This window comes from Mesoplodon bidens (genome assembly GCF_964165515.1).
Source record: "Mesoplodon bidens genome assembly, chromosome: 4".
Classification (NCBI taxonomy): Eukaryota; Metazoa; Chordata; class Mammalia; order Artiodactyla; family Ziphiidae; genus Mesoplodon; species Mesoplodon bidens.
This window is the reverse complement of record NC_138160.1, coordinates 162,723,943-162,749,889: the sequence shown is the minus strand read 5'-3', so window position 1 is coordinate 162,749,889 and position 25,947 is coordinate 162,723,943. Positions and strand designations below refer to the sequence as shown.

At 45.8% G+C, this 25,947-nt stretch overlaps 1 protein-coding gene across 1 annotated transcript in view; it reads right to left on the bottom strand.

The window, feature by feature from the left end:
* Positions 1-25,947, bottom strand: part of SLIT3 (slit guidance ligand 3) — a 624,276-nt gene that overhangs the window by 166,455 nt on the left and 431,874 nt on the right. Inside the window, exon 6 of the mRNA XM_081232840.1 lies at positions 11,357-11,428. Within this exon, the coding sequence (XP_081088966.1) occupies positions 11,357-11,428 (72 nt within the window). The remainder of the gene's footprint in view (positions 1-11,356; positions 11,429-25,947) is intronic.

The window sequence follows — 25,947 nt, the reverse complement described above, 5'->3', positions numbered from 1 at the left end:
AGTGAATAATTGGGATCCAGAAACTAATTCACTCAGAGAGGGTTTTGCTTTGATGGGAGATGGTTTTAATAAGCCTACTCCTGGGCTTCAGTGAAAATAGGTCTTTTGGGGGTATAAGATCCAGATGCTTAAATTAAGAGAGAGAAAGGGCAGAGTGGGGGGGTCAGGGGAGTGGCAGGTATTTCAAAGTATCTAGCTTTGGAAAGTATACTGTTTAAACACTGTGCTTATTAATGGATGTGAAATGGCTCCAGGGGTTTGGAGCAGGGCAGGCAGGAGAGCTGGCCTGGTGGGAGCTATGGAGATTTGCAGAGGGCATGCCCTGTCCAAATGCAGTCCTTGCCCCTCAGCTCTAAACCTGCACTATCCGATAAGGCAGCCACAAGCTACGTGTGGCAATTTAAATTCATATCAAGTAAAATTAAATAAAGCTAAACATTTAGTTTCTTAGTGGCACTAGGCACCTTTCACGTGCTCAAGAGTCACATGTGGCTAGTGGCTATCATACTGGACAGCTCAGATATGAAACATTTCCTTCATCACAGAGAGTCCTTTAGTGCAGGGGTCCCCAGCCCCCGGGCCGCGGAACGGTACCCAGCCTCAGCCTGTTAGAAACCGGGCTGCACAGCAGGAGGTGAGTGGCTGCAGACAAGCGAGGGAAGCCTCATCGGCTGCTCCCCAGCGCTCGCATTACGGCCTGAACCATCCCCTGCCCACCCCCTACTCCCTTGCGTGGAAAAATTGTCTTCCACGAAACCGGTCCCTGGTGCCAAAAAGGTTGGGGACCACTGCTTTAGTGGACAATGCTGCTCCGGGGCATCATAGCCACATGTCAACCCAGGGTTGCCACAGCTTCTAAATATTCAAAGGAAGTTGAAATCATATACTTTTCTATAAAATTACCCAGGAGTTAAGTGTTGGGAATGAATTCTAATTTTTTTAAACATTGGGAAGACCCAAAAATTAAAAAACAGAAAGAAACCTCACATTGGCAGGTTTCATTCAATCAGTGGATAAAATAGAGCTGATAGCTGGGGTCCTCAAAAGAGAATGAGCTTGGGCTTCCCTGGTGGCGCAGTGGTTGGGAGTCCGCCTGCCGATGCAGGGGTCACGGGTTCGTGCCCCAGTCCGGGAGGATCCCACATGCCGCGGAGCGGCTGGGCCCGTGAGCCATGGCCGCTGAGCCTGCGCGTCCGGAGCCTGTGCTCCGCAACGGGAGAGGCCACAACGGTGAGAGGCCTGCGTACCGCAAAAAAAAAAAAAGAGAGAGAATGGGCTGTCTACAGCTTTTTTACAGTGAGTCCAAATATGGCCTTGGAGAAATAGAACCATTATTCCCTTCATCCCTCCTCCTCACCACCCCTTACTCGTGTGCGCCTTCAAAGACAGGAAGTGAAAGCTCAGGGAAAGGTAAAAACGATGCTCTGATTCTCCCCAGCTCTGTGTCTCTATGTCTCCTCCATGCTCTCCTCCCCTCCATAAAGCCAAGTGACAGGAGGGATCAATTTCTTAGGCTCCTGGCTTTCAGGACCCAGTTCTGTAGAGTAATGGACTCTTGGCCATAGGTAAGCCAAGCCATCCAACGTTCCACACCCTGGGTGGAAGCGGCAGCATCAGTCATAGGCAGGTGTGAAGGGCATTCAGGAGCTGAGAAGGGGCAAGATACAAAAGGTGCTCAAACACTGGTCACCAAAGCCACTGTTGGCAGCTGGGGCATGGAGAAAGGGTGGTGTCTGACCATCGGCACAGGAGCGCCTTTTCAAATCAGCATAGAAGCTCTGTTTTGGGAGTGAACTGACCCCTGAATGCATTTGGCGGCTCCGAGACATTTCCTCACCAGCCACATGCTCCTGAGAGAAAACCCTCTAGAATATGTTTTTCAAAGATGCAAAGGTATTTTTGCATTTTGTTTTAGGTGGGACAAAGCAAACCAAAAGGCTGCCTCCAGGGGGCTTCCCAGGTGGCGCAGTGGTTGAGAGTCCGCCTGCCGATGCAGGGGACACGGGTTCGTGCCCTGGTCCGCGAAGATCCCACATGCCGCGGAGTGGCTGGGCCTGTGAACCATGGCCGCTGAGCCTGCGCATCCTGAGCCTGTGCTCCACAACAGGAGAGGCCACAACAGTAAGAGGCCTGTGTACCGCAAAAAACAAAACAAAACAAAACAAAACAAAACAAAAGGCTGCCTCCAAACCTAGTTTGTCAGGCCAGAATTTCAGCCCAGAGACCTAGTGGCTGTAGTCTACAGCCCTTGGGGACAGCAAGACTGTTACCTGATTCCACCTAAGTGCTGCTCATAGGAGATGCTGACAGCGGGAGTCTTACTGATTCAAGACCCTTTGTTGGTGAAGAACGATTCAATGATCTTCACCATATCCTCTCAATTCAGGAATGAAGAGCAATACATTTTCAATTCAGGAACTAAACTAGCCTTTAGTGAACAGGAAAATGAAATAAAATGGAAAGGAAACCACTAGAACCCCCCAGATTCTAGTTTCTTGGACTATTAAAGGGCTGCTTTTTTTTTTTTTTGCAGTACGCGGGCCTCTCACTGCTGTGGCCTCTCCCGTTGCGGAGCACAGGCTCTGGACGCTCAGGCTCAGCGGCCATGGCTCACGGGCCCAGCCGCTCCGCGGCATGTGGGATCCTCCCGGACCGGGGCACGAACCCACATCCCCTGCATTGGCAGGCGGACTCTCAACCACTGCGCCACCAGGAAGGCCCAAGGGCTGCTTATTTAAATGGAAAACATTATTTTACATTTCAAAGAAATGTTCACTTTTTCCTTAAGCTGATGTTCTCAAAACCAAGTTTGTCATTTTAAGAGCTTGACTATGATCCAGCTCCCAGTCTGGGTGGCTATGAAGGAGGGGTGTGCATTTATGGGAAACCCAGTTCCCTTCCTAGTACTTTGAGGGTTGAATGGAAGTTAACTATGTTTTCTACAAAGTACAAATTTAATCCTAATTGCCTCAACAAATCACAATTTGCAGCACAGTACCCAAAAAATTATATTCTGGAGATATTTTAAGACTTTCATTAAGCAGTGACAGTTCTATATTCAAAGTTATGTCAGGATTAAACACCCTGATTTGGAAGGCTGTTGAAACAAATAAAATGTTTGCATCTCCCAGAGAAACCCAGGTGAAACATTTTGTAAATAAATGAAAATGAATCTTGTCTCTGTTAGAAAACACCAAATTTCATTGTGGCTATAATTTTGTTCATTATTAAAAAGAAAAAGAAAAAAAATCACCACTTAGCTAAAGGGATAAAAAAACCAAAGGTCATGTGAGAAATGTTTCAGTAAAATACTACATTGTTCAACATCTAAAATAATTCTGGGACAACCACAATCTTAGTTCTGTTCAGGGTCACGTCAAAACAGAGAATCTAGAGACTGGGGTGGGGTAAGCTTCGAATTCAGTTAATTACAACTGACCCTCTGCATCCACGGGTGCCGCATCCTGGATTTAACCAACAGCGGACTGATCCGCGGGGATCTGGGATCCGCAGGATACGGCACCAGAGGATGCAGAGAGCCGACTGGTCATTTCAACTCAATTTGGTTCCATGAACTTTAACTGACCACCTAGTATGTGCCAGGTTTCCGCAAGGCAGTGAACAGTATAGGAGTATTCTCTGACTTTGATTTTTATGAGCGCCCCGATGGGGCATCTGTTAGACATACGACTGAGGTATCTCCTTTAATCCCCATAACTAGCCTAAGAATTGGTATGAATGTTTCTCTTTTTCAAGGAAATGAACCCCAAACCATTCAATTTGGTGGAGCTGCTTTGGCAACCAGTGCTAAGGGAGGTCTGTAACTCCAACAGCTCAGCCTTTGCCTCCTGCCATGTCTGGGGCAGTCTCATGGAACGGGATGTGATGCTGATTAAGCTGACGTCATAGGTTTAGATCTGAGCACCCTAGGGGGCAACTTTTCAAAAAGAAAGTCTGTGGTTCCTGAATTATTCTCGGCATTTACTACAGTGAATAATCTCACTAATGCATATAATTGTTTCTCTAGGATATACTTTTTTTTTTGCGGTATGCGGGCCTCTCACTGTTGTGACCTCTCCCGTTGTGGAGCACAGGCTCCGGACGCGCAGGCTCAGCGGCCATGGCTCACAGGCCCAGCCACTCCACGGCATGTGGGATCCTCCCGGACCGGGGCACGAACCCGTGTCCCCTGCATCGGCAGGCGGACTCTCAACCACTGCGCCACCAGGCAAGCCCCTAGGATGTACTTTTTCATTTTAATTTTTTTGGTAGCAGAGCAGTTAAGTGCAAAGGATTTGATACTGGAAGAGCAATCCCCTCCTTGTCCTTATCCGTGTAACCCTGGGCACGTTATTCAACTTCTCTAAGCCTCAGTTTCCTCACTGGTAAAATGAGGAAATTACCAGGATCTACCTCATAAGGGTGCAGAACAGGGTTATGTAAAATGCTGCATTCTGATATCTTATCACAGGGCCTGGAAGATAGAAGATGCTAAAACATGGAGGCTGTAACAATAATTATAATATTTATAATAACTATACTAATAATTGGTATGATATCATTGCATTATATATCAACACATTATTATTGTTAATCAGAGCATCTGGTTCCATACCCAGAGGAAGGTCATTTGAAGTGGAGGACACGCCACTACTGGCATTAAGCACTGGGTTTTCTGAACTGGACCAACCATGTCTATAAATGTCCCAACACCCAGTATCCAGCACCCTGCAGCTGGGACAACCACCCTGTGCTAGGAGAGTGAGCACACCCTGATCTGGGTATCAGGACTGGTGTCAATTTCTTTTCACTGCCTTCTTATATCAAAAAAGGACTTTCCTTTACATTTACTTTCTGTATCTACAAGTAGGGCTCAGGGTCAGGCCATGTCACACTTGCCCAGAGGTGGTTCAATTAGAACCATGCTACAAGTCTGGTTAATTCCCATCACTGTTTTAACTCGACTCTCTTTTCTCTAAACGTGGACTGAAAGGGAGCTCATTACCCAGGCTGATGCTGGGGTCTAGGGAGCAAGAAACAGGGTGGGAGGTATTTGTCTCTTGCTCCTCATCATGTGAATAAACACAATTACAATTGTTTTAGAATCAAAGGGAATTTGGAGGCAAGCTCAACTCCTGAGAAGAACTTCCCAGAAGATGAGACATGAGACATCATGTCTCATGGGCACCTAATGGCTTCTGAGGTACCGCTGTCCAGTGTGGGAGTCTTCGACCCCCCATCACTTAGCTCTGTCTGTGCTTGTCTATTCAACAATTCTGGTAAGCTCTCGCCTTTAGAGTTTGATCTGCCAGAGGACCTGCTCATTTAAAGCTTTACTGTCCGGGCTTCCCTGGTGGTGCAGTGGTTGAGAGTCTGCCTGCTAGTGCGGGGGACACGGGTTCGAGCCCTGCTCTGGGGGGATCCCACATGCCGCGGAGCGACTGGGCCCGTGAGCCACAACTACTGGGCCTGCGCGTCTGGAGCCCGTGCTCCGCAATAGGGGAGGCGGCGATAGTGAGAGGCCCGCGCACCGCGATGAAGAGTGGCCCCCGCTTGCCGCAACTGGAGAGGGCCCTCGCGCAGAAGCGAAGACCCAGCACAGCAAGAATGGATAAATAAATTAATAAACTCCTACCCCCAACATCTTAAAAAAATAAAAATAAAAAAATAAAGCTTTACTGTCCCTAGTATCTGGCACTATGGTGGCACACAGTGCATCCTTGCTTCTTGGCTGGATTAAAGCAGGGGCTGCGTGGGCTGGCGGGTAACTGAAATGGGGGAAGGTCAATGGGAAAGTGGAGTCTACATACCCCATCTACGGAGGGTACGTGCTTTTCAGTCACAGCTGACCGTTGCAATGCAGAAATGCAGCTCAGGGTTGCCAATGTTTCTGTTTCACCAAAGTCCAAAGCTGGAATTCTGGACTTTTACAAAAAATAGCATCAACGTGCAATATGAAATGCTAATTTAAAATGGTCGGGCTTCCCTGGTGGTGCAGTGGTTGAGAGTCCGCCTGCCGATGCAAGGGATATGGGTCCGTGCCCCGGTCAGGGAAGATCCCACATGCCGCGGGGCGGCTGGGCCCGTGAGCCATGGCCGCTGAGCCTGCGCGTCCGGAGCCTGTGCTCCGCAACGGGAGAGGCCACAGCAGTGAGAGACCCACGTACCGCAAAAAAAAAAAAAAAAAAAAAAAAAAAAGGTAAAGAACACTCCACGGGATTAAAAATACCCTCATCTGTGGCCACAATGTAGTCTGTGATGTAGTTTGCAACCTCTGGTTTCGAGGGAGCTGAAAGCAGAATCTTTCTTTGATTCCGTCATGGACTGAAGTTTCCCCTCCCCCAACCTACTAAATAATATAAAACATTTACTGATGAGGTTTGAAAGGACAACTGTGCTTAGGATCCCCAGTCTTACCAGGGGATTTCTTCTCAACAGCCTAACCGCCTGCAGGTGCCCACTGTGGGCAAAGAACATGGGATCCGGGGTCCGGAGACCCAGGTTCTAGTCCTTTGCTACCGCTAACTTGCTGTCGCCCTTGTCTAGTCTCCTAGGCAGGGCTAGGACTAGGGTGAGGGAAGTGGGGTGCCCTGCATACAAAATGTTAGGAGGCGGGCCCCACTCTAGTCCCGACCCTGCTCTCAACCTCTCTGTGCCTTATCTCAACAATAAGAGGTCATCCTGGAGACAGCTAAGGTCCTTCCAGAACCAGCCTATGATGATGTCACTGAACTTCCAAAATTGGTAAGTGACATAAATGGGAGTGAGGCTTTCAAAACAGCACCCGTGGGTTATCTGCAGACCCGTCACATCTATGTGAAATTTGGCCAGTACTAGTGATTTATCAAGGGCAGACCACTCACGGAAAGCGCTTGCAGGATGTGTTCCTGACATCTTTAGCCTGGCATTTTTGGCAGCATATCTACTGAACTTCTGATTTGCTACAAGTAGTCAGGAGACAATGTCTGAGAATCTCTTCTCTTCTCCTGCAATACTGTTGAAACAAAATTAGTTTATTAACTAGGTTGTCTCCTTTTTGTTTCATTTGTCCATACTCTTAATTTTTTTTTCCATTAAACATTTTTCCGACCCAAGATGGCATGTCGGGGAGAGAGGAGCCCGGTAAAACTGGTGACGTGCCTGGCTGTCCTCTACCTAGCTGGCGGGGGCTAGAAACCCAGGGCTCAGAGTCCATCCACAAATGATTCCTGATCAGCCAGGGAAACGCAGTCTTGGCATATTTGACCGTGGTTTAAACACGCCTTACTCAGAGAAAACCTAGTACGCGAACCGCCAGATGTACAGATCAAGCAGAAATGAATGGTCCATGATTTGTGTAACAGAAGGGGGGCTGACTCACAGAAAGCAAGGTCCCTCAGTTAAGAACCTTAAGCTCCATACAGAAAGTTGGGGCTGTATTTTAGGGAGGTCTGGAGAACGGAGCACCGTGGAGTACCAAAATCAATTGGTGACGTCCAGAAGTGAGAATAAGTCATCGTTGGGACTAGAATGTAAGTCAGTGAAAAAGCAGGATGATTTTCTTTCCCCTGTGAGTCTGATTTACCTTCAACTTTGTGGGGAGCCATCCCTGGGTAAAGGGAATGACAATTTTACAAGCTGTGGGAGGCTCTGGTGTTCTCCTCAGCAGGACCACGAGTCACTGATAGCTTGCCTAGACCAGCTCTTGGCGCCAGTTCACACCACCCTGCAGCACACGTTGGCCATGCTTCAGGGCAGCCAACACCACGAGAGCCTTAGCAACACAGACCAGAAAGGCAGCTTGGTAGAAGGGTTAATTACACAGGTTCTGCGGCTGGCTAGTTAAGCAGTTACTTGGCTTCTCTGAAATGGGTATCTCTCTGTAAAAGGAGGGTGACACTAACAGTTTCATGGAGGGGTTGTGAGGATGCAAAGAGATAACGATGTAAAAGTACTGCTTTTGGGGCTTCCCTGGCAGCGCAGTGGTTGAGAGTCTGCCTGCCGATGCAGGGGACACGGGTTCATGCCCCGGTCCGGGAAGATCCCACATGCTGCGGAGTGGCTGGGCCCGTGAGCCATGGCCGCTGGGCCTGTGCGTCCGGAGCCTGTGCTCCGCAACGGGAGAGGCCACAGCAGTGAGAGGCCCGCGTACCGCAAAAATAATAATAATAATAAAGTACTGCTTTTGGTGTTGGGTACTAGTAACTGCACAACAAATGCCAGCTATTATCTCTTGCTTCACCTGTACTATGCTTTCATTTCTCACTCCCTTTTCTGGCTACCTGAAAAGGGGAGGGTGGTGGCTCTCTTCCTTTGTCTACCATACTCTGTGCTGGACATCTGTCATTGGGCATGAGTCAAAAATGAGGTTGAAAAAAAAAAATGAGGTTGAGGTGGGCAGATTTCACAGTCTTTTCCAATGTTGCACAGTTCCTACTGCTAGGGGTTCCCGCCCAGACTCACCCTCTAGGTTCAGTGCAACAAACCTCAGACTGGATAGAGAGAGGTTTTATAGCATTTCCATCCACAGAAAGGATGGAATAACAGGGTGATCCCATGTGAAATATTTTCACTAGTAGTTTTTGTCCCTAAACTTAAGTTAATTTTGAGAGAGCTTTCCATGAGGTAATCAGGAGTGTTTCCTTATTTTGCATTTCATGCTGCCTAGTGTCAGAGAGAAAACACACCTGAAATACTATATTTTGTCTTCTTGACTTGCAGACTTTAAAAGCTTGAGATACTTAGAGATGACCTTTGTGCGGATAGAGTGTTTTGAATTCCCTCCCGCCCCCCGTCTGTCTCTCTCTCTGAAGAATTTATTAAGTTAATGTATGATGCCCTCACTTAGTTCCTATTTATTATTTCATTGTCAAGTTTCTTTATGGTGTCTAAGTTGTGATTACAGAGAAGTATTATACAATGTCAATGCGTAGATGAGATTTGGAAGGTCTGGGGTTAGGGCGGGGAGGTTCTTTAAATGGAGATGTCAGCTCCAGCCAATTTCAGAATGGCTCACCATGAAGATGGATGGTTCCAAAGCTGCGTGCCTCTGTTGGAAATTAAAAACCCATGGGATACCTGATTATGATTAATTTTAAGTGCTTAGCCATGTGAAGCCAAATGAGAGTGTCTTTAAAACAAAGATATTGATCTAGCTTTGTTTGGAATTGAGAAGATAAACTAATCAGATCCTGGGGGCTCTTTATAATGATGGGGAAAGAGAACTTTTTTTTTTTCCATCCTGGGTTTTTAAGCTTCAAGTTTGAGAGACCTGGTGTATCTGCATATAAATATATATTTTGATAGCAAATATCAGAGTAGAGAGGGGCAATCCAATTCTGTCCTGGACAGGAGTCTGATGGAGATGAGGGCATGGTGGGGAGAAAGTTAGGGAAGTGGAGAGGACATCATTTAGAGATCCCCTCCTATGTAGTATATAGGGCATCTCCTCTTAAAGTTAAAGAAACAGACTCAGAGAGGTGGAGTGGCTTGGCCAAAGTGCCACCACATTCGGGATTCCACACCCAGGCGTGTCTGACTGTACAGCCCTTCCCTCTCCCCGAAGACAGCCTTCCTGGTGAGGCGAGATGACACCACTCTGAGTTGAGAGAACTAACATGTGGGCTGTCAGGTGGTCACAGCTGTTTTGTGGCAGCTGGTGACTTCCATTTCCTGGTCTCTTCCCAGGGAATTTTCTCATCCTTCTCAAGAAGAAGGTGATATGCTCCTAGCAGCCCTCTCTACAGAGGCTTTTTTTGCAGGCAGGGAAAATCGAGCCTACCCTTCTCAGCTCCAGCCTCTTGCTAAGAGGAGTCCTGGGTTACTAAATTTGGGCTGGCATCCTCTCCCTAGCAGACACACATTTGGTGCCGGTTCCGGGGTCAGAGTTTGGGTGCGGAGAGAGACCATCCATCTTAGGAATGACAGCCTGACCTCTCTGGCTGTGGGTCCTGCCTTTTCTGTACCGGGAATTCTCGGTTTTCATCCGATTTCCAGCAGCTTGCAGCATCAGCATCCTCTTTGATTTCCCGTGATTCCTCTTGGAATTACCTTCCTCTCACACAACGTGAAGAGGATGTCTCCAACCCATTGATACTGTCTGCGGGGCCAGGTGAAAAGGATGGTGGAAGGAGGACCTTCCCTTATGGACAAAGGGACATTTTAATGTACTTGTTCTTTCATTTGTTTGACATTTATTCATTCTTCTGGAAGTCAGAGATATGTAACCTGGTGACTACGTTATTTATTTATTTATTTAATTTTCGGGGGGGGGATGCTCGACACATCCTACGTTTATCATTCTGGCTAGAACTGTAGCATCAGAATTATTTTTAGAAGCAAGCAGTTACAGAACTTGGAAAGGGGAAGTCACCCCCAAGATAAAGCAACCGTCCCCTTCATTTTTCAGATGAGAAGCTGAGGGTCCAAGCACAGAAGGGACTTGCCCAAGGTCACACAGCTAACTGAGGGGCTGAGTCGGGACTGAACCGCATGTCTCCCGAAGCAAGTTCTGCTAGGCTGTATTGCCTTCCTCTCCAGGCTTCCCCAAATCAGGGACTGCTGGAAGTGTAGTTGGGGCATGCGGGAGAACAATCAAAATGTTTTCTTACACAATTCAATTTTAGTTTGAATGACCCCAGGATGCCTCCTAGCCGACTTTCCCCCTTGGAAATCAGGTGTCCTTAGCTGGACCCATCTGAAAATCCAGAACACAGAAAGGCAGCTACACAGTTTTCCTAGACAAGGTATGCAGCGTGGTCTTCTGCGGAGGGGTCCACCTCCTCTCATCTTCCCCCCAGCCCTTGTCACTTTAAGGTTACTGCTTAAAGTTTGGATTTAATCCTGAGATTGATCTCAAGTGCAACAGCAATGACTGGACTTTACCAGGCTGTTTGGCGTGCCCCCTGGTCCTGTGTTAAAGTCCCTTTCTGATTCTGGGTAATTCCAGCCGACCCCCTGGTGCTACCCCTTTCTCATCTCCCAGACCTGTAACCTGCCTCTCCATAAGTAAGCCCACACTCAGGCGCTCCCTGATTGCTCTGGCAGGCGCTGGGGGTCTACTCCAGCCCATCTGTTTCACCCAGCAACAAATACCGTGGGAGCATCGGGGGAGAAAGGACTCAACTGAGACTTAATTAGCAGTAACCCCAGTTTGTGGGAGGAGAGAAATCCCACTTTGCTGCCTGCAAACACTTTGGCCAAGGTGAGCCGGAGGGATCTCCCGGTTCCCAATTTTAATAGCACTGCAGCAGAAGACACAGAAATGCATCCACACGGACCCCCCAGGCACACACACTCCCCCTCTCTCCTCCTCACCCGGACACACACACACACGCACGCACACGCACACAAGGCAGCGATCGCAAAATCAACTCACAGGATCTCTAAATCACGCAGCGCTCGGAAGGCTCCATCTTCAATGCAGCGGATGCGGTTGTTGTCTAGTTGCCTGTGGAGAAGCAAGGGAAGAGCATGAAGGCTGAGTGGGGGCCGTGCTGAGGAGCTGGGCAGTCTGGGCCGGGTGTCCCTGGTCCCCCGAGCGCCTGTCCCTCCACCCTCGCCGGCTCTGCTCGTCCCCGCCAGGAGCTCGTGCAGAGCCAGCCTGTCTGCCACGCTGCTATCTCTCCTCTCTGACTGTCTGAGGGAACTACACAGACGAGCGCACCAAAGGCTGTCAGGTCTCAGTAAATATTAATTGCGCATTTTTTTTTTTTAGGCAGAAGGGAGTAATTTCATTACATTAGGGCATCCAATCCATTACGAGCTCTTACCGTCATGTCACTGAAACAATTTCATTAAGCTAAAGGCCTGTAAATCATTGGAGGTCACTGCTCTGCCCTCCGTGACCTCCCAGAATGCTTTTTTTCCCCTCTCTCCCTCTCCCTGTCTCCCTTTTACTGGAAGTTGCAGTCTTCTGCTCTGACACAGTGCTAAATCTCAAGGCTTTATCTGCCCAAGAGCAGCGAGGGTGCATGGGGAATATACCAATTCCAAATTAGACTCAACTAATCTAATTTTATAGTCTTTTTATTATTCTAAGCACCAAATGTCTGTGGTGGTTTGATGCCTCTGCGCTTTGTTATGGGGCCCATCTGGTAGGTCATTCTATTGAAGTATTTTCTGACTAAATACAGATTCCCTCAAACTGCACCAAGCATCATCAACATTAAAGAAATTCATTGATGGAAGCATTCCGGATGCGGGAAAAAAGGACTATCATTATTGCCTTAAAGATATACCACTTAAATTTAAATTGGGGAGAATTAACTGCACCTATTTCAGGACTTTTTATTTCTTATGTCCCTTTCCATCTTATGAGCACGGAAATCATGTCTTTTAAAAAGATGCCTTGACTAATATACATTCCAGCTGGGGACTGAGGTTATTCTAGTTGAAGGATAACAAATAGATTCCACTATCTCAAATGCCTGACGTGTAAGTCAGAAGATTTACCATGACCACACCCCAACTTAAATATCATCTATTATATATATATATGTTAATTAAAAAAAGATGTTATATAGAAAATGGTTATTATCACCACGTTGTCTTATATTTTCTGTGCGGAACACACACAAAATATAATTTATGCTGGGGGCCAGGAGAAAAGTGTGACTGGAAAAAATATTGTAAAGCAATTACACTCCGATAAAAAAAAAGAAAAAAAAAACCAAAAAGAAAGAAGTGTGACTGTGTTGAAAAACTCCCTCCTAGACTCCTTTTTCTTTCTTTTGTCTCAGATAAAATCAGCCCCTCTCAGGTGGAGGGTTCTCCTGATGCTGGAATTTTCACTTGAAACTTGTGCTAATCTATTCCAAGACAACTCTCTGCAGAAGATACGTCAAAGCTGCCTCTGGTAGCCCTCTTGGAGCATTTTATATTCTGCTGAAGGAAGGTGGAATTACAATTAAAATCCTATTATCACTGAAAAAATATATAGATGCAGGATTGCATAAATACGCAGGAATGAAACACGTAGAATCAGAGTGATGGAGTGCATCACGGCAGACGGGCTCTGTCGCGGTCTCATGTGGAATGGAATCATCTCAAAAGACGCTCCCGATACAACACACTAGGTGTTTAGGATTACAGAATAAGCAGGAAATGGGTATCTCAAGAAGCAGAAGCACTCCGTAGGTTGACAAATTCTACATCTAGCGTTCAAAGTCCTTGCGGACGCCAAATCACATGGGATCTGAGTAGTTCCTGCTACCCTGAATTCTTCCCTTAACGAGAGTTTACCGAGTGGCCTTTCTGTAGAGCTCCTGTAAGCGTTGGGGCCACTGATTCCCCGCAAAGGTTCTGTTAAAGCAGCCTGCTACCACTGCCCAACTTCTAGATTTATCATCGTTTAAGGGCCAATGAATCAACAACCCTTGCTCCATGCCAAGGCCACCAAACCTTACCAAGCAGAAATGCAGTGGAGCTGGCTTTTGGCTCCAAGAAATTGTTCACTGAACATGCTGAATTCGGCAAAAATGGTACCATTGCCTAAGAAGAAAAGTACCTAAATCATCCAATTGGGAAGTCTGGGGTAGTGCATAGAGATGGCAGTTTGTGGTGCACCTGCTTTTGTGCAGACGTTTTAGAGAGGTCCTGGCTATTAGAATATTATTTATTTGCCAGATTTGTGAAGCGTTTTCTATTCCTTTTCTTTATGAGTGCACCAGAAACCAAACAGGATACTCTAAATGTACAGACTCTTACATGAAAAGTATGTAACTTGCAGGGGAGAAGAAACTCATAGAAAGAAGAGAAAAAATGAAGTGGTAGAAAGAAATTAAAAAGGGTGGGGGGGGGAAGGAGATGTGCAAAAGCTTTTTAAAAATCCACTAGTCAGTCTCCCATCAGGGTCCTGCCACTCAGGATACAGAGCGGTGGGGACAGAGTCTCTGAGAGGACCCTGCTCATTTTAAGGCTAAAAGCAGAGATCTCGGGCCTCCCTGGTGGTGCAGTGGTTGAGAGTCTGCCTGCCGATGCAGGGGATACGGGTTCGTGCCCCGGTCTGGGAGGATCCCATATGCCGCGGAGCGGCTGGGCCCGTGAGCCATGGCCGTTGGGCCTGCGCATCCGGAGCCTGTGCCCCGCAACGGGAGAGGCCACAACAGTGAGAGGCCCGCATACCGCAAAAAGAAAAAAAAAAAAAAAAAAAAAAAAGCAGAGATCTCCAGTACATTATCAATTACGTGATGTTTAAATAGTTTCAGGGGGTGGCACAAGTCAACACTGGGGAAAACCAAGCTTTAATATAAGCGTCTCTGTGGGTGTATTTTATAGAGTATTTTGGAACACACGAAATGTATCAAATTTTAAAATATTTATGCTGAAGTGTGCTTTTCTAGAAGACATTTATTATAACCAAGATTGTCTCCTTTCATTCGAGCCACAGATAAACAGTATCCCTGCCTTGGTGGTCAGAGTCCTTCCCAAGATGCATCATTCATTACAGAAGTCTACAGGGGTAAAGGCCTGCAAGGGTCCTGTCAGGAAACGAAAACCCGAGTTACTTCACTTCCCAGCTATTACATCTCCATGGCACTGAGCATCAGAGTGTTCATGAAACGCTCATTAATTGTCTGCAATCAATTCTGATATTTCCCGCAAATAATCTAGGTCCCTAAAACAAAGTAAATACACCCTTGAATCTGACAAGTTTTTGTTTTCTTTCAGAATTACATCTCAGACACACACAAGTTAGTCCTGAAGCACAGGAGAGGGGAGGCGAAATAAAAGCAAACCCAGCATCTTTCTGTGGGTGTTGGGAGAGAAGTGAAACAGGCACATAGAGAACCTTCCAGAGCTAAGGCCAAAGCATTTGACTTAGCAGTTTGCTTCTGGGGGTGGATGGAGGCTGCCGACTATGCTCTAAGCTCTCAAGTCAAAGGTCGATATTGTGCCTTTGAAAAGACTCATGCAAAGATCCTCTTAAAAACAAATCAAAAATGGGCTTCCCTGGTGGCGCAGTGGTTGGGAGTCCGCCTGCCGATCCAGGGGACATGGGTTCGTGCCCCGGTCTGGGAAGATCCCACATGCCGCGGAGCGGCTGGGCCCATGAGCCATGGCCGCTGCGCCTGCGCGTCCGGAGCCTGTGCTCCGCAACGGGAGAGGCCGCAACAGTGAGAGGCCCGCATACGGCAAAAAAAACAAAAAAACACATCAAAAAAGCCCATTGCCCACTCCACACACTGTTACTCAGGAGGCAGGTGCAAAAGGAACTTCGGACACGGGAGCACTAAGAACTCAGCCATCTGAAAGTGCCTGGTAGCTCTCTTTCTATTTTTCCTTGGCAATAACAAGTGTGTTTTGTACTGCTACTGAACCTTTTCTTCTTCTTTTTTTTTTTTTTTGCTTTAATCTTTTCTTCTTGCCACACGAAATAACCTACCCCCATGCCTTGCCTAGTGCCAGGGGCTTCACAGCTGGTCACGTATGGCTGCAGAATGAGTCCTTCTAGCGCAAGTGTGACAGGGCTGGGCTCAAAATATATGGAAGGAAGCTCTAAGCCATGAGCAACACTGTCCTGGCTGTGGCCCTATGGCCCCAGCCCTAACAATAATGACGGAGCATTCCCTTCACGAGCACATGGGGGGCCGCCTTTCTGCCACACAGATCTCTGCTAGCCAGCATTTGGGAAGGTCGCTTGGAAGAAAGGGAGATTTCCAAGGGCGCAGAGTGAAGGTGAAGAGCAGGAAGGCAGTGGATGGAGGAAAGGTTGGCTGTTTATTTTTTGGAGGCGACTTTCATTGTCCTCTTACTTTATACAGAATACTCAATGTGATTTACACTCTCCTGCCTGTGAATAAGGCGAGAAGCCCCCAAACGTTCATGATATTAAATTAACTGCTCTAATTTCCCTGGGCAGCTCAGATTTCGGCAAACAATGTGAGTGCTAAAAGGATACCAGAGTCCATTTAGAAAGGAATCCTCCAACAAGAACTAAATGCAGACTCCCCGAGAGGAGCTTTCTGACTACTGTATTTTTATACCCTGAGAATATAAACAGGTCAGAAAGCAAAGTCAGCGTGAGTGAGGACTTAAAATAATCTCCACAAACAGCAGACAGGGAGATAGTGCTTTTGTCAGAATTCCCATTTGTAAGCATGATATTATCACAATTCATCTCGTTCCATCACAATTTCAAATTTCATCATTGAAGCAGGATAGAAATATTTTTGCAGTTCAAAAATGAAAAGAAGCACGTCTAAATCCTTAAAAAGGGGTTTTAAAAAAACTGATTACAGTATCAAGAGGCATCTATCTATCTCCCAACCACCACCTCACAACAACAAGAGAAGAAGGAAAATTTCATGATTTCAGTGATGCATTTGAGACTCCATGAGGAATACCTCGAAAATAGAAAGCTCCAGAAATAGGCTTTGGAGAGCTAGAAGAAAAGAAGAATTCCCAACTAGCTATCTAGATGCAAGGTCTACATACCAGGGTACACCTACCCAGATGCTCACTTCTCATCCTGATGTTCTGTGGGTCCCAAGTATCTCAGCCCATGCATTGGTAAACTTAGCCTCAGGGCACTGTCACTCTGGGCCCAAAATTCAGCTGCAGTGTTTTGCTATAGGACTGCAGCGACTCTAGCTGCAGTCCTCCTAATGCTAAATGGGAGAAGTAGCTGAAGTTCAGCACCCTTTGGAGTTAAGCAGTCTGCTAATTTCCGAGCAAAAGGGTCTACATAAAATGCACAAAACAAGTGGAAGGGCTTCTGCATGAAATTCACAAGGGAAGCCTTACTAGAAATTCAAAGCAAGTCTATGGTCTCGGAATCCAACAATTAATGAACCTATAAGAGCAACTGAGTATTATTAGATGTTCACACTGATTAGGTACCGGGGTATAGAATGAAGTGTGAGAAATCCTTTGAAAATATTTGTAAGGTTACCACCTGTGGTTTTATATCTCAGTTATCTTAAAAGGTATAAGAGAATTCTAAAAACTAAACTAATTTGAATTTGTTTTTGATGAAATAGATATGTTCCAACATAAACATATTCGAAGTGTATTTCTTTTTCTACACCGAGGAGAAATGGAATGTTGCAACTGTGAAGGAAAAAAAAAAAAAACCCTGGGAAAAAAAGAACCTGCTTTCTTAAAACAAGCCAGAAGACAAAATATGAAGTAGCCTTGACCTGCTATTCCATTTCTTCCTGTTAGCCAACTGTCCTTTAAGGAGAAAACAAGAAATCTAGTAGTGTTTCTGAAGGCTGCTTTATATGACAGTTTAACATTCTAAAAAAAATCATTATTGAAGAACAAATTATAGAAGCAGTTGTCTTCTGCTGGCTGGGCTCTTCAAAAGAAACAAAATAGAGCTCAAGGTTATTTTAACTGGCAAAAGGAAAAAAAATCGTGTTCAAAAGAAATGCATACACTTCATATAATTGAGTACTGGTCACACTTTGTAGGCAAATCAAACACTTGATCCAAGCCACAGTCTGCTAATGAATTGTCACTATCTCTCATCGTTAAGGAGCTACTGTAATTCCACATTAAAACAACATCTCAAATGAGCAAAAAGAGGTGAATCTATTATTTTGCACATTTTGTACACTTGCCCACCAGACCTAAGAATAACTGCATATAGATATGTTTACTGATCCATGAATTATTTATGTATCCACAAAGATTCTTGTCTATATAACTGACTTTATGCCTATTTTTCCTACATAATAATTACATGTACTATCTCCCTATTGTATGCATGTAAATGAAAACGCATATTATAAGATAGGTAAAGAAAGTGATATTGACCTCTGAAATTTAACATGCCTCCACCAGTTATACTTACAGAGATATTTAGATAATTAAGTGATTGCTAGCATTCCCAAACTTCAACCAACCAAATCTACTTTGCAAAGGACAGAGTCCTAGGTTAACTAAGGTCTCTGATCAGAACATCCTGCCTAGAACTTAGTTAAAAATTGAAGCATGGATCTGTTTTACCAAGCATCGTTATGCATACTTTGCCACATGGTCAGCATAATACCTTTTATTTAGTATATATCATACTGCTGTTTGACATATGCAACTTCTCAGCAGGAGAATAACTGCATCCACTCCAGTAGATGCTCCTGAAAGCCAGCTCTGCAATAATGCAAACACAGATGATGGATTAGCACTAAAGCGGCACGCCAGACCTTGGAGAATAAAGGCGTGTTTTACACATCACTGGGAAATATCAATAACTCCACTTCTGTGTTTACATAGTTTCCGGTTTGTCAGGGATTTGGCAAATGAATTTGTGCAGAAAAATGTGTGTGTGTGGGGGGGTGTTAGAAATCCCTGCAAATTAATTCAGCAGGAAGGACAGTTGTTGGGAAGAAGCTGAGCTCTCATTTATTCTGGACAAGTTTCAGAAACAAATTTCTGGCTTTTCTAGATAAAACAACAACAACAAAAACCAAGCAAACAAAAAGCAAATCAAATGAAGATACCCCATATCCACAATGAGAGAATTTCTTTTCTCAGCAACTTTTAGACCAAGCGACCGAGGAAGTTTGGTTATTGTTTGCAAAATGTGCTCTCATGTTTTGAGGCATGCCTCAAATCCAGCCTTTCTTGTGTCAACCTGATATGAGGACCAAAGGACTTTATAGCTAGGATGTCCAACTTGCCAAGGTTGGCCCAGAACTTCCCCCATTTTAGCACTGAAACTTCTGAGGCCAATCCTGGGAAACTCTTCCGTCCCAGGTAAACCTGATGGTTTTGCACCTTAGTGTATAACTCTGTTGGAAACATTTATTCTCAGCACATCATCCCTTCACCAATGTCCCTACACCTTAAAACGTCTGTTGATTCACAAACCTGGCTTTCAGTTATATCATCTCTAAAAAGCTCCACACTGCAGCTACTGTAAAATGGGCCGTCGCTTTACAAACACACCTGCAACTGGACTGGTGGGGGCCTTCAAAGTGGCTGAAATGTTCCAATGTGATTCTTAACCTTCCTCAATGGCAATTAAAATTTCTTTGTAAGAGGCATCCTTGCTGATGTCATGAATACTCAGAGGCCAAACAAATAAAAGGCTGTCTCCGTAGCGATGGGAGGTCGGTTTGTGGTTTCCCTAGTTACACTCCTGAGTGATAACCATCTGGGGTTCCTCCCCGGCAGAGGGGAGAGGGAGTGAGAAGCTGGAAAGACGAAATGTGCTTTTGTTAACAAGCCTGAAAGTTATCTCCCATATCTCTGTGTTTTACTTCTTTTTATATCAACCAGCACAAACTGTAGTGAGTTTTAACATTTTTTCACCCTCATGGGCATTTTGGAAATTTTTCCTTTGGACTCTAGGGGTAAATAATTCCAACTGTGAGAATATGACCCATAAGCACAGCCGGAAAAGAGTATTTTTTCCGATACTGAAGTGGCTGCAGGCATCGGAGCCCAGGTGGGACACTGGTTTTCATTCAAATATGGGATGGTAAGCAGTACTACTCTGGTCTGAAGTCCAGGGTCTCCCCCCAAACTGTGAGCCTGCATCACAGGAGGGCAGGGACGGCCTCCTAAGACCTTGAAAGATCTTTGTTTCCCTTTTAAAAAAATCCCATGGATCTCTCATGTAGAAATTTAAGACTTCCTTGAATTTAGTCACATTTCCAATTCTCAACATTTGCTACCAATTTTTCTTTTTTTTGCGGTACGCGGGCCTCCCACTGCTGCGGCCTCTCCCGTTGCGGAGCACAGGCTCCGGACGTGCAGGCTCAGCGGCCATGGCTCACAGGCCCAGCCGCTCTACGGCATGTGGGATCTTCCCGGACCGGGGCACGAACCCGCGTCCCCTGCATCGGCAGGCGGACTCTCAACCACTGCGCCACCAGGGAAGCCCTGTTACTCATTTTTTATAAAAGGTAAGACGAGGGCTCCTGTAAATTTCTGGCCATGTGATTGATGTGATTCACATCTGCTCCAGTGGGCCTGGAGGGCAGAACATGGGGTCAAAGAAGATTATTCTGGAGTCTTAAGGTTCTGGGCTTGCTTGGGACTTGCCATTTCTTTCTTCTGTCCTATTTCTTTCTTTTGGAATGGGACCATCTGGCCTATACTGGTCCCACCATTGTGTTTTGGAAGCACATATATATTTGATTTCATAGGTTCACAGCTCTTGTCTCAGAATGAATCATAGCTCGAGTCCCACCCATATCTGATTTAGGTGATATTTAGATGAGACTTTGGACTTGAGACTTTTAAGTTGAGGCTGGACCGAGTGTGGGTCTATTGGGATGGAATGAATGTATATAGCACGTGAGAAGGACATGAAGTTGGAGGGGATCAGGGGCAGAATACTATAGACTGAATGTCTGTATCTTCCCCAAATTCATATGTTGAAGCCTATCCCCCAAAGTGAGTAGGTCATGAAGGCAGAGCTCTCATGAATGGGATTAATGTTCTTATAAAAGAGGCCCTAAAAAAAGGGCTCCCGGGCTTCCCTGGTGGCGCAGTGGTTGAGAGTCCGCCTGCCGATGCAGGGGACACGGGTTCGTGCCCCGGTCCGGGAGGATCCCACATGCCGCGGAGCGGCTGGGCCCATGAGCCATGGCCGCTGAGCCTGCGCGTCCGGAGCCTGTGCTCCACAACGGGAGAGGCCACAGCAGTGAGAGGCCCGCGTACCGCAAAAAAAAAAAAAAAAAAAAAAAAAAAAAAGGGCTCCCTTGCCCCTTCCATCATAGCAACAAGACAGCTGTTTAGGAGGCAGGCCCTCAGCACACACAGAATCTGCCGGCACCTTGATCTTGGATGTCCTAGCCTCCAGAACTGTGAGAGACACACTTCTGCTGTTTGTAAGCCACCCAGTTTATGGTATTTTGCTACAGCAGCCTGAACAGTCTATGCACCATCCATGCCCCCAAGTCTCAGTTTCTTTGTCTGTAAAATGGAGATAATAACATTTAGCCTAAAAAGAAGTTTTGAGTATGAAAGTTAGGAAATGTATGCACTCTGAAAATGTATTTGTGGCCTTGCTTAATTTTCTTTGCTTTGAAATAAATAATATTAAATATAAGAATTTGTCTTACATAATCTCAAAGGGCTCTTTCAGCTCTCAAGTTATGGCGCCTGAGGTCAATTTCTTATGAGATTTTTAAGAGAAAGTTCTTGCTCATCTTACTCAGATCCTGCTGTGATTTGAGCTTATCCTTTTATCCCTTCTTCCTCCATCCCAGACCAAAGAATCTATTATTGAGATATTCAATATATTCTTTCTGGACTGAGGGCAGCAGTTCAGACTCACGTGCTTTTTGCACTTCTCCAGCTGATATGAGATTGAAAGACAAGAAGCCATCAAAACCCTGTACGGAAGATAATACAAATTTTTCTCTTACCAGGACAATGATATCAATACAGGCCCATATTTACAACTCCCGTAGGCGTGAACCACTAAGAAGGGTAATTACAAAATTTAACCCCATTTCTTCATGGCCATTTACAATTAATAACCAATCAAGTAATGTATTGAGCACCTAAACTAATCAAATGCCACACCATCATCTATGGTGTATGATTTCTTCGTCTTAACATTGCTTAATCTGTACACAAACCTTGAATGACTCCCTGCGGCCTTACGCTGTAACTGTTACAACAACACAACCACAGTAATCACTGCACGTAGGACCTACTCACATTTAGTAGGCATTAAGTATTGAGCTGAGCATCTTCAATATCTTCTCTCAGTTGGGTCTCACAGTAACACCACCCCTATTTTACAGAAAAGGCAAGGGAGGCATCAAGAGTTTCATCTCTGAGCTCGGCTTTGGACCCAGATCTGTCTACACCCATAATGACTGTAGGTGATGCTGTTTCTCTGTAAATGGCCCAGACTCCTTAGCATGGCATTGTTCACCCTCGCTATGCACCATGGGAGAGTACCACATACTCACTTTTGCTGGTCCTTTCCCCCTCCTCCTTTTGGGGAATCCCTTCCCCTCCATCAAGGCCCTCCTCAGGGGTCACATCCTCTATGAAACCTTCCTCTGCAAACTCAGGCAAAATGAACCACTCTCTCCAAAACCTCCTGACCCTTTGGTCATCCTTCCATTAAAGCACTTATTTCACAGCAGTAGGACTAGCTGTAAACACAGGAGAAAACCAAGGTTCAGAGAGGTTATGTAGCATCTTCAAGGCAACTCAGCTAATAGATCGGAGAGTCAGGTTCACACCTGTCTTCCTGATCCGGGAAACTTAGGTCTCACCCTCCATGCTATCCCACCTCTCCCTGACTTTCAAAGTGCAAGGATGGGGAGCCTATAAAGTGACTGTGTGGACTTAACTCATTCATATTTGGATAGAAAGAGGCTGGTGAGAAAAGTCAAGGTTTGGTCTTGGCATATGTCACGTGGACCCAGTTGCTGTCACTGGCCTGCAAGCATTCTGACCCAGAAGATGGGAGGTGAGGGCAGTGCAGTCAATAGGGTCCCTTCACCTCCCCTGTGTGTCTCTGAATGAGATTCCCTGGGAGCCCTAGGCCACTTGACTTTTAGGATCATTGGAGAAACCAGGCTGATTTTAGCTCCAGTTTCTGGGGATAATGGGAAGGGATCTACACTCTAAGGAGATGCTACAATTCCAGGTCACCTATTGGGACTGATAGGCAGTCTCCTGACCAGGCTGGGGTAGCTTAGTGCTTCTTGAGCAGGGGTGAGGCACATCCAGGGAAATGGCTCTCTCTGCCCCAGGCAAGTGGCAAATTGCACAGACTTTAATCAGTCCTTCCTGGGCCTGGCCTTCCCTAGTGTCACACAGGCTTGTCTTCTAAAGGTGTACAAGCTGTGGGTCCTGAACAACTGGGTAGCCCTCACCGGGTCATGTACTCAGATGTACGGGGTCAGTGGCCATTAGCGAGGTGTCACTCAAAGGTATCTCTGTGGCAGCAGAAGCCAATTAAAATGTGTCTTGTAAGCTCAGTGTAAGGGGATATCAAGGTCTTCCTGTAATTAACTGCTGAAAAAAGGGGCATCAAAACTCAGCAACATGGGCAGTGCTGATAACTATATTCAATTCAGCTAATGCACAGAACTGAAATACTCTAGGAAAAGGCCAGCTTCTTTTTCTTGCTATGACTTGTAATGAATAATGGATGTCTGCACTCATTGGCAACAGGAGAGCAGGGGCAGGATCTGTCTTGCTCACGACTGCATCTGCCTCACAGCCCCTGGCACATAGGAAGTGCTTGGTGCAAAACCCTAGGGGGTCACAGTGAGGTACTGCTTTACACCCACCAGGATGGCTATGCTCAGAAAGATGGAGAGCAAGTGCTGGCAGGGACATGGAGAAATTGGGACCCTCCTACATGGCTGGAGGGAATGTAAAATGGTGCAGCCACTCTGAATGACAGTTTGATGGTTTGTCAAAAAGTTAAACACAGAATTACCCGATGACCCAGCAATTCTACTCCCTAAGGATAAACTTAAAAGAACTGAAAACAGGTGTTCAAACAAAAACTTGTACACAAATGTTCACAGCACTATTCACAATAGCCAAAGGCAGAAACAACCCAAGTGTCAGCCAATGAATGAACGGATAAACAAAATGTGGTATATCCATACAACGGAGTATTATTCAGTCATAAAAAAGGAACAAAATCCTGATACATGCTACAACATGGATGAACCTTGAAAACATTATGCTAAGTAAAAGGGCCAGACAAGAAAGGGCACATATTGTCTGATTCCATTTATGTGAAATATCCAGAAGAGGTAACCTATAGAAACAGAAAACACATTAACAGTTGTTGGGGCCTGGGGGTGAGGGGGAGAATGGGGAGTAGCTGCTTAATGGGTATAGGGTTTCCTTTTTTTTTTTTTTTTTTGCGGTATGCGGGCCTCTCACTGCTGTGGCCTCTCCCGTTGCGGAGCACAGGCTCCAGACGTGCAGGCTCAGCGGCCATGGCTCACGGGCCCAGCCACTCCGCGGCACGTGGGATCCTCCCAGACGGGGGCACGAAGCCATGTCCCCTGCATCGGCAGGTGGACTCTCAACCTCTGCGCCACCAGGGAAGCCCTAGGGTTTCCTTTTGGGGGGATGAAAATGTTTTAGATCAGAATGATGGTTGAACAACACTGTGAATGTACTAAATGCCACTGAACTGCATACTTAAAAACGGTGAGTTCTACGTTATGTGAATTTTACCTTAAAAATGTTTAAAAAGAGGAGCTTTATGAGAGCATCACATTGTGAGAGTAATTTTCCTGTGACAACATCACAGAGAAAGGCAGGGAAGCCTAGGGCAGATCTTCTACAAGGCACAATCAGGCAATAAACCCAGTTCGGTCCGGTGTGGAATAAAATGTCTTGGCATTTGAAGAGCAACGAGAATGATGGAGAGAAACAAGGGGAATGGGGGGGGATTATTTATAGCAAATGTTAAAACTCCTTCTCCTAGCTGGCTTTGGGGACACTACCAGTCACTTTACACTTCGGAAAAAATAAAATTGGTTGGAGCCAAAGAATGAGGATGGTAAACTGGATGGAAGGGGGCAAAATCACCTGCTCGATTCCTAAGGCAAATATAAAATGTTGGGGGATTAGCCACTATTTCGTATTTTCTACACTACTGCTCTCTCCCCTCCATTGGTACCCAGCACAGATAACTCAGTAGATTGTGTTTGCATTTCAGCAGCTGAGTTTCTCATTTTCTTTCTGCCTGTCCTCAGATTGGTTCTTTGGCTTCCCTCTCTGAGAAGGCAGGAAAGGAGGCCTTGGCTTACCCTCATGGCAGCAAGAGAAGCATCTCTGACCAGAAATCCTTCCCTGCCCGGGCCTCCGGTATGGGTGGGCTATGGGAGCCCTCAGGCAAGGTTTCAGGGGAAGAGATGAGAATGGAGGCCAGGTGAAAATGGGGAGTCATTTCCCTGACTGCTTGGCTCCAAATTCCCACAGGACTCTGGGGCAGCCACAGTGGTCTCACTGAGCTGAATAAATCCAGAAAAGTTTGATCAGAAAGAAGAGGTCAGAAAAAGAAAGGAGATAAAGGGCGGGAAGCCAGAGAGGCCCCTCTGAGATGGTTCCCACCTGGTTACTTAGGTGAGGGCCAGTTTAACCAATAAGCTTCCACGTCTGGAGCTATTGTTTCTGGTTTTCTGTTGTGGCTACTGCTATTTAAGCTGCCCATATCCAGCCTGAAGGAGGTTTCTAATTTCCCTCCTGATTCCAGAAAAAGAAATAAGAACTGAGGATAAGAAACACTACACTAGGGGAAAAAGAAAAACAGAGATTCTCTTTTTCTCATTTGCCAGTAGTAGAGTTTTATCTAAGATTCTGTGGTTTAGTGGGGAAAATAAAAACAATTTGCTCAGGAAGCAGATGACAAGGATCTTTGACCTTGCTGGGTCATGGTCTAACTTCCATGGGCTAAAATTTCCCTATCAGTCAGACAAAGGGGTGAAATAGATGATTTCTATGCATCTCTCCTGAGCAGACATTCAGGGCTGCAAAATATTAATCCAGCCCCTGAATCCTCATATGAAGATTTCCTCATTTTGTTGTTATAAGGTACTAACCAAGGAGTGAGATTTTATTTTAATGCAGTATGTTGAGAATGTAAATATGAGTTTCCTCTTGTCTGGAACAGTTAAGACAGGAAACATCCAAGCATTGGAGGTCTGAACAGTGGGTTGGAAAAAAAATACAAGTTTGAATGAAATGTGGTATTACTTCTGCCCGACTGCTCCATGGGAACCCACCAAGCTCAGATGTCCTCACCAGTGCCTATGGGGTGGAGATTCATGGAGCATGTGGTAGCTAGGACAAGTCCAGCTCTCTCAAGCTTCTGGATGCTTATGGGGTTAGAAATAAGCGGTTAGGCTGTTGCGGCTCCTTCTACCTCATTTCCTTGAAATGTCCTCCTTTCCTGGTCAGAAACAGCATGTCTCAGAAACAGTCTTTCCTCCCATTAGTCACAGAGATGACATTTTTTTGGGTTAACATCTTCATTGGAGTATAATTGCTTTACAATGGTGTGTTAGTTTC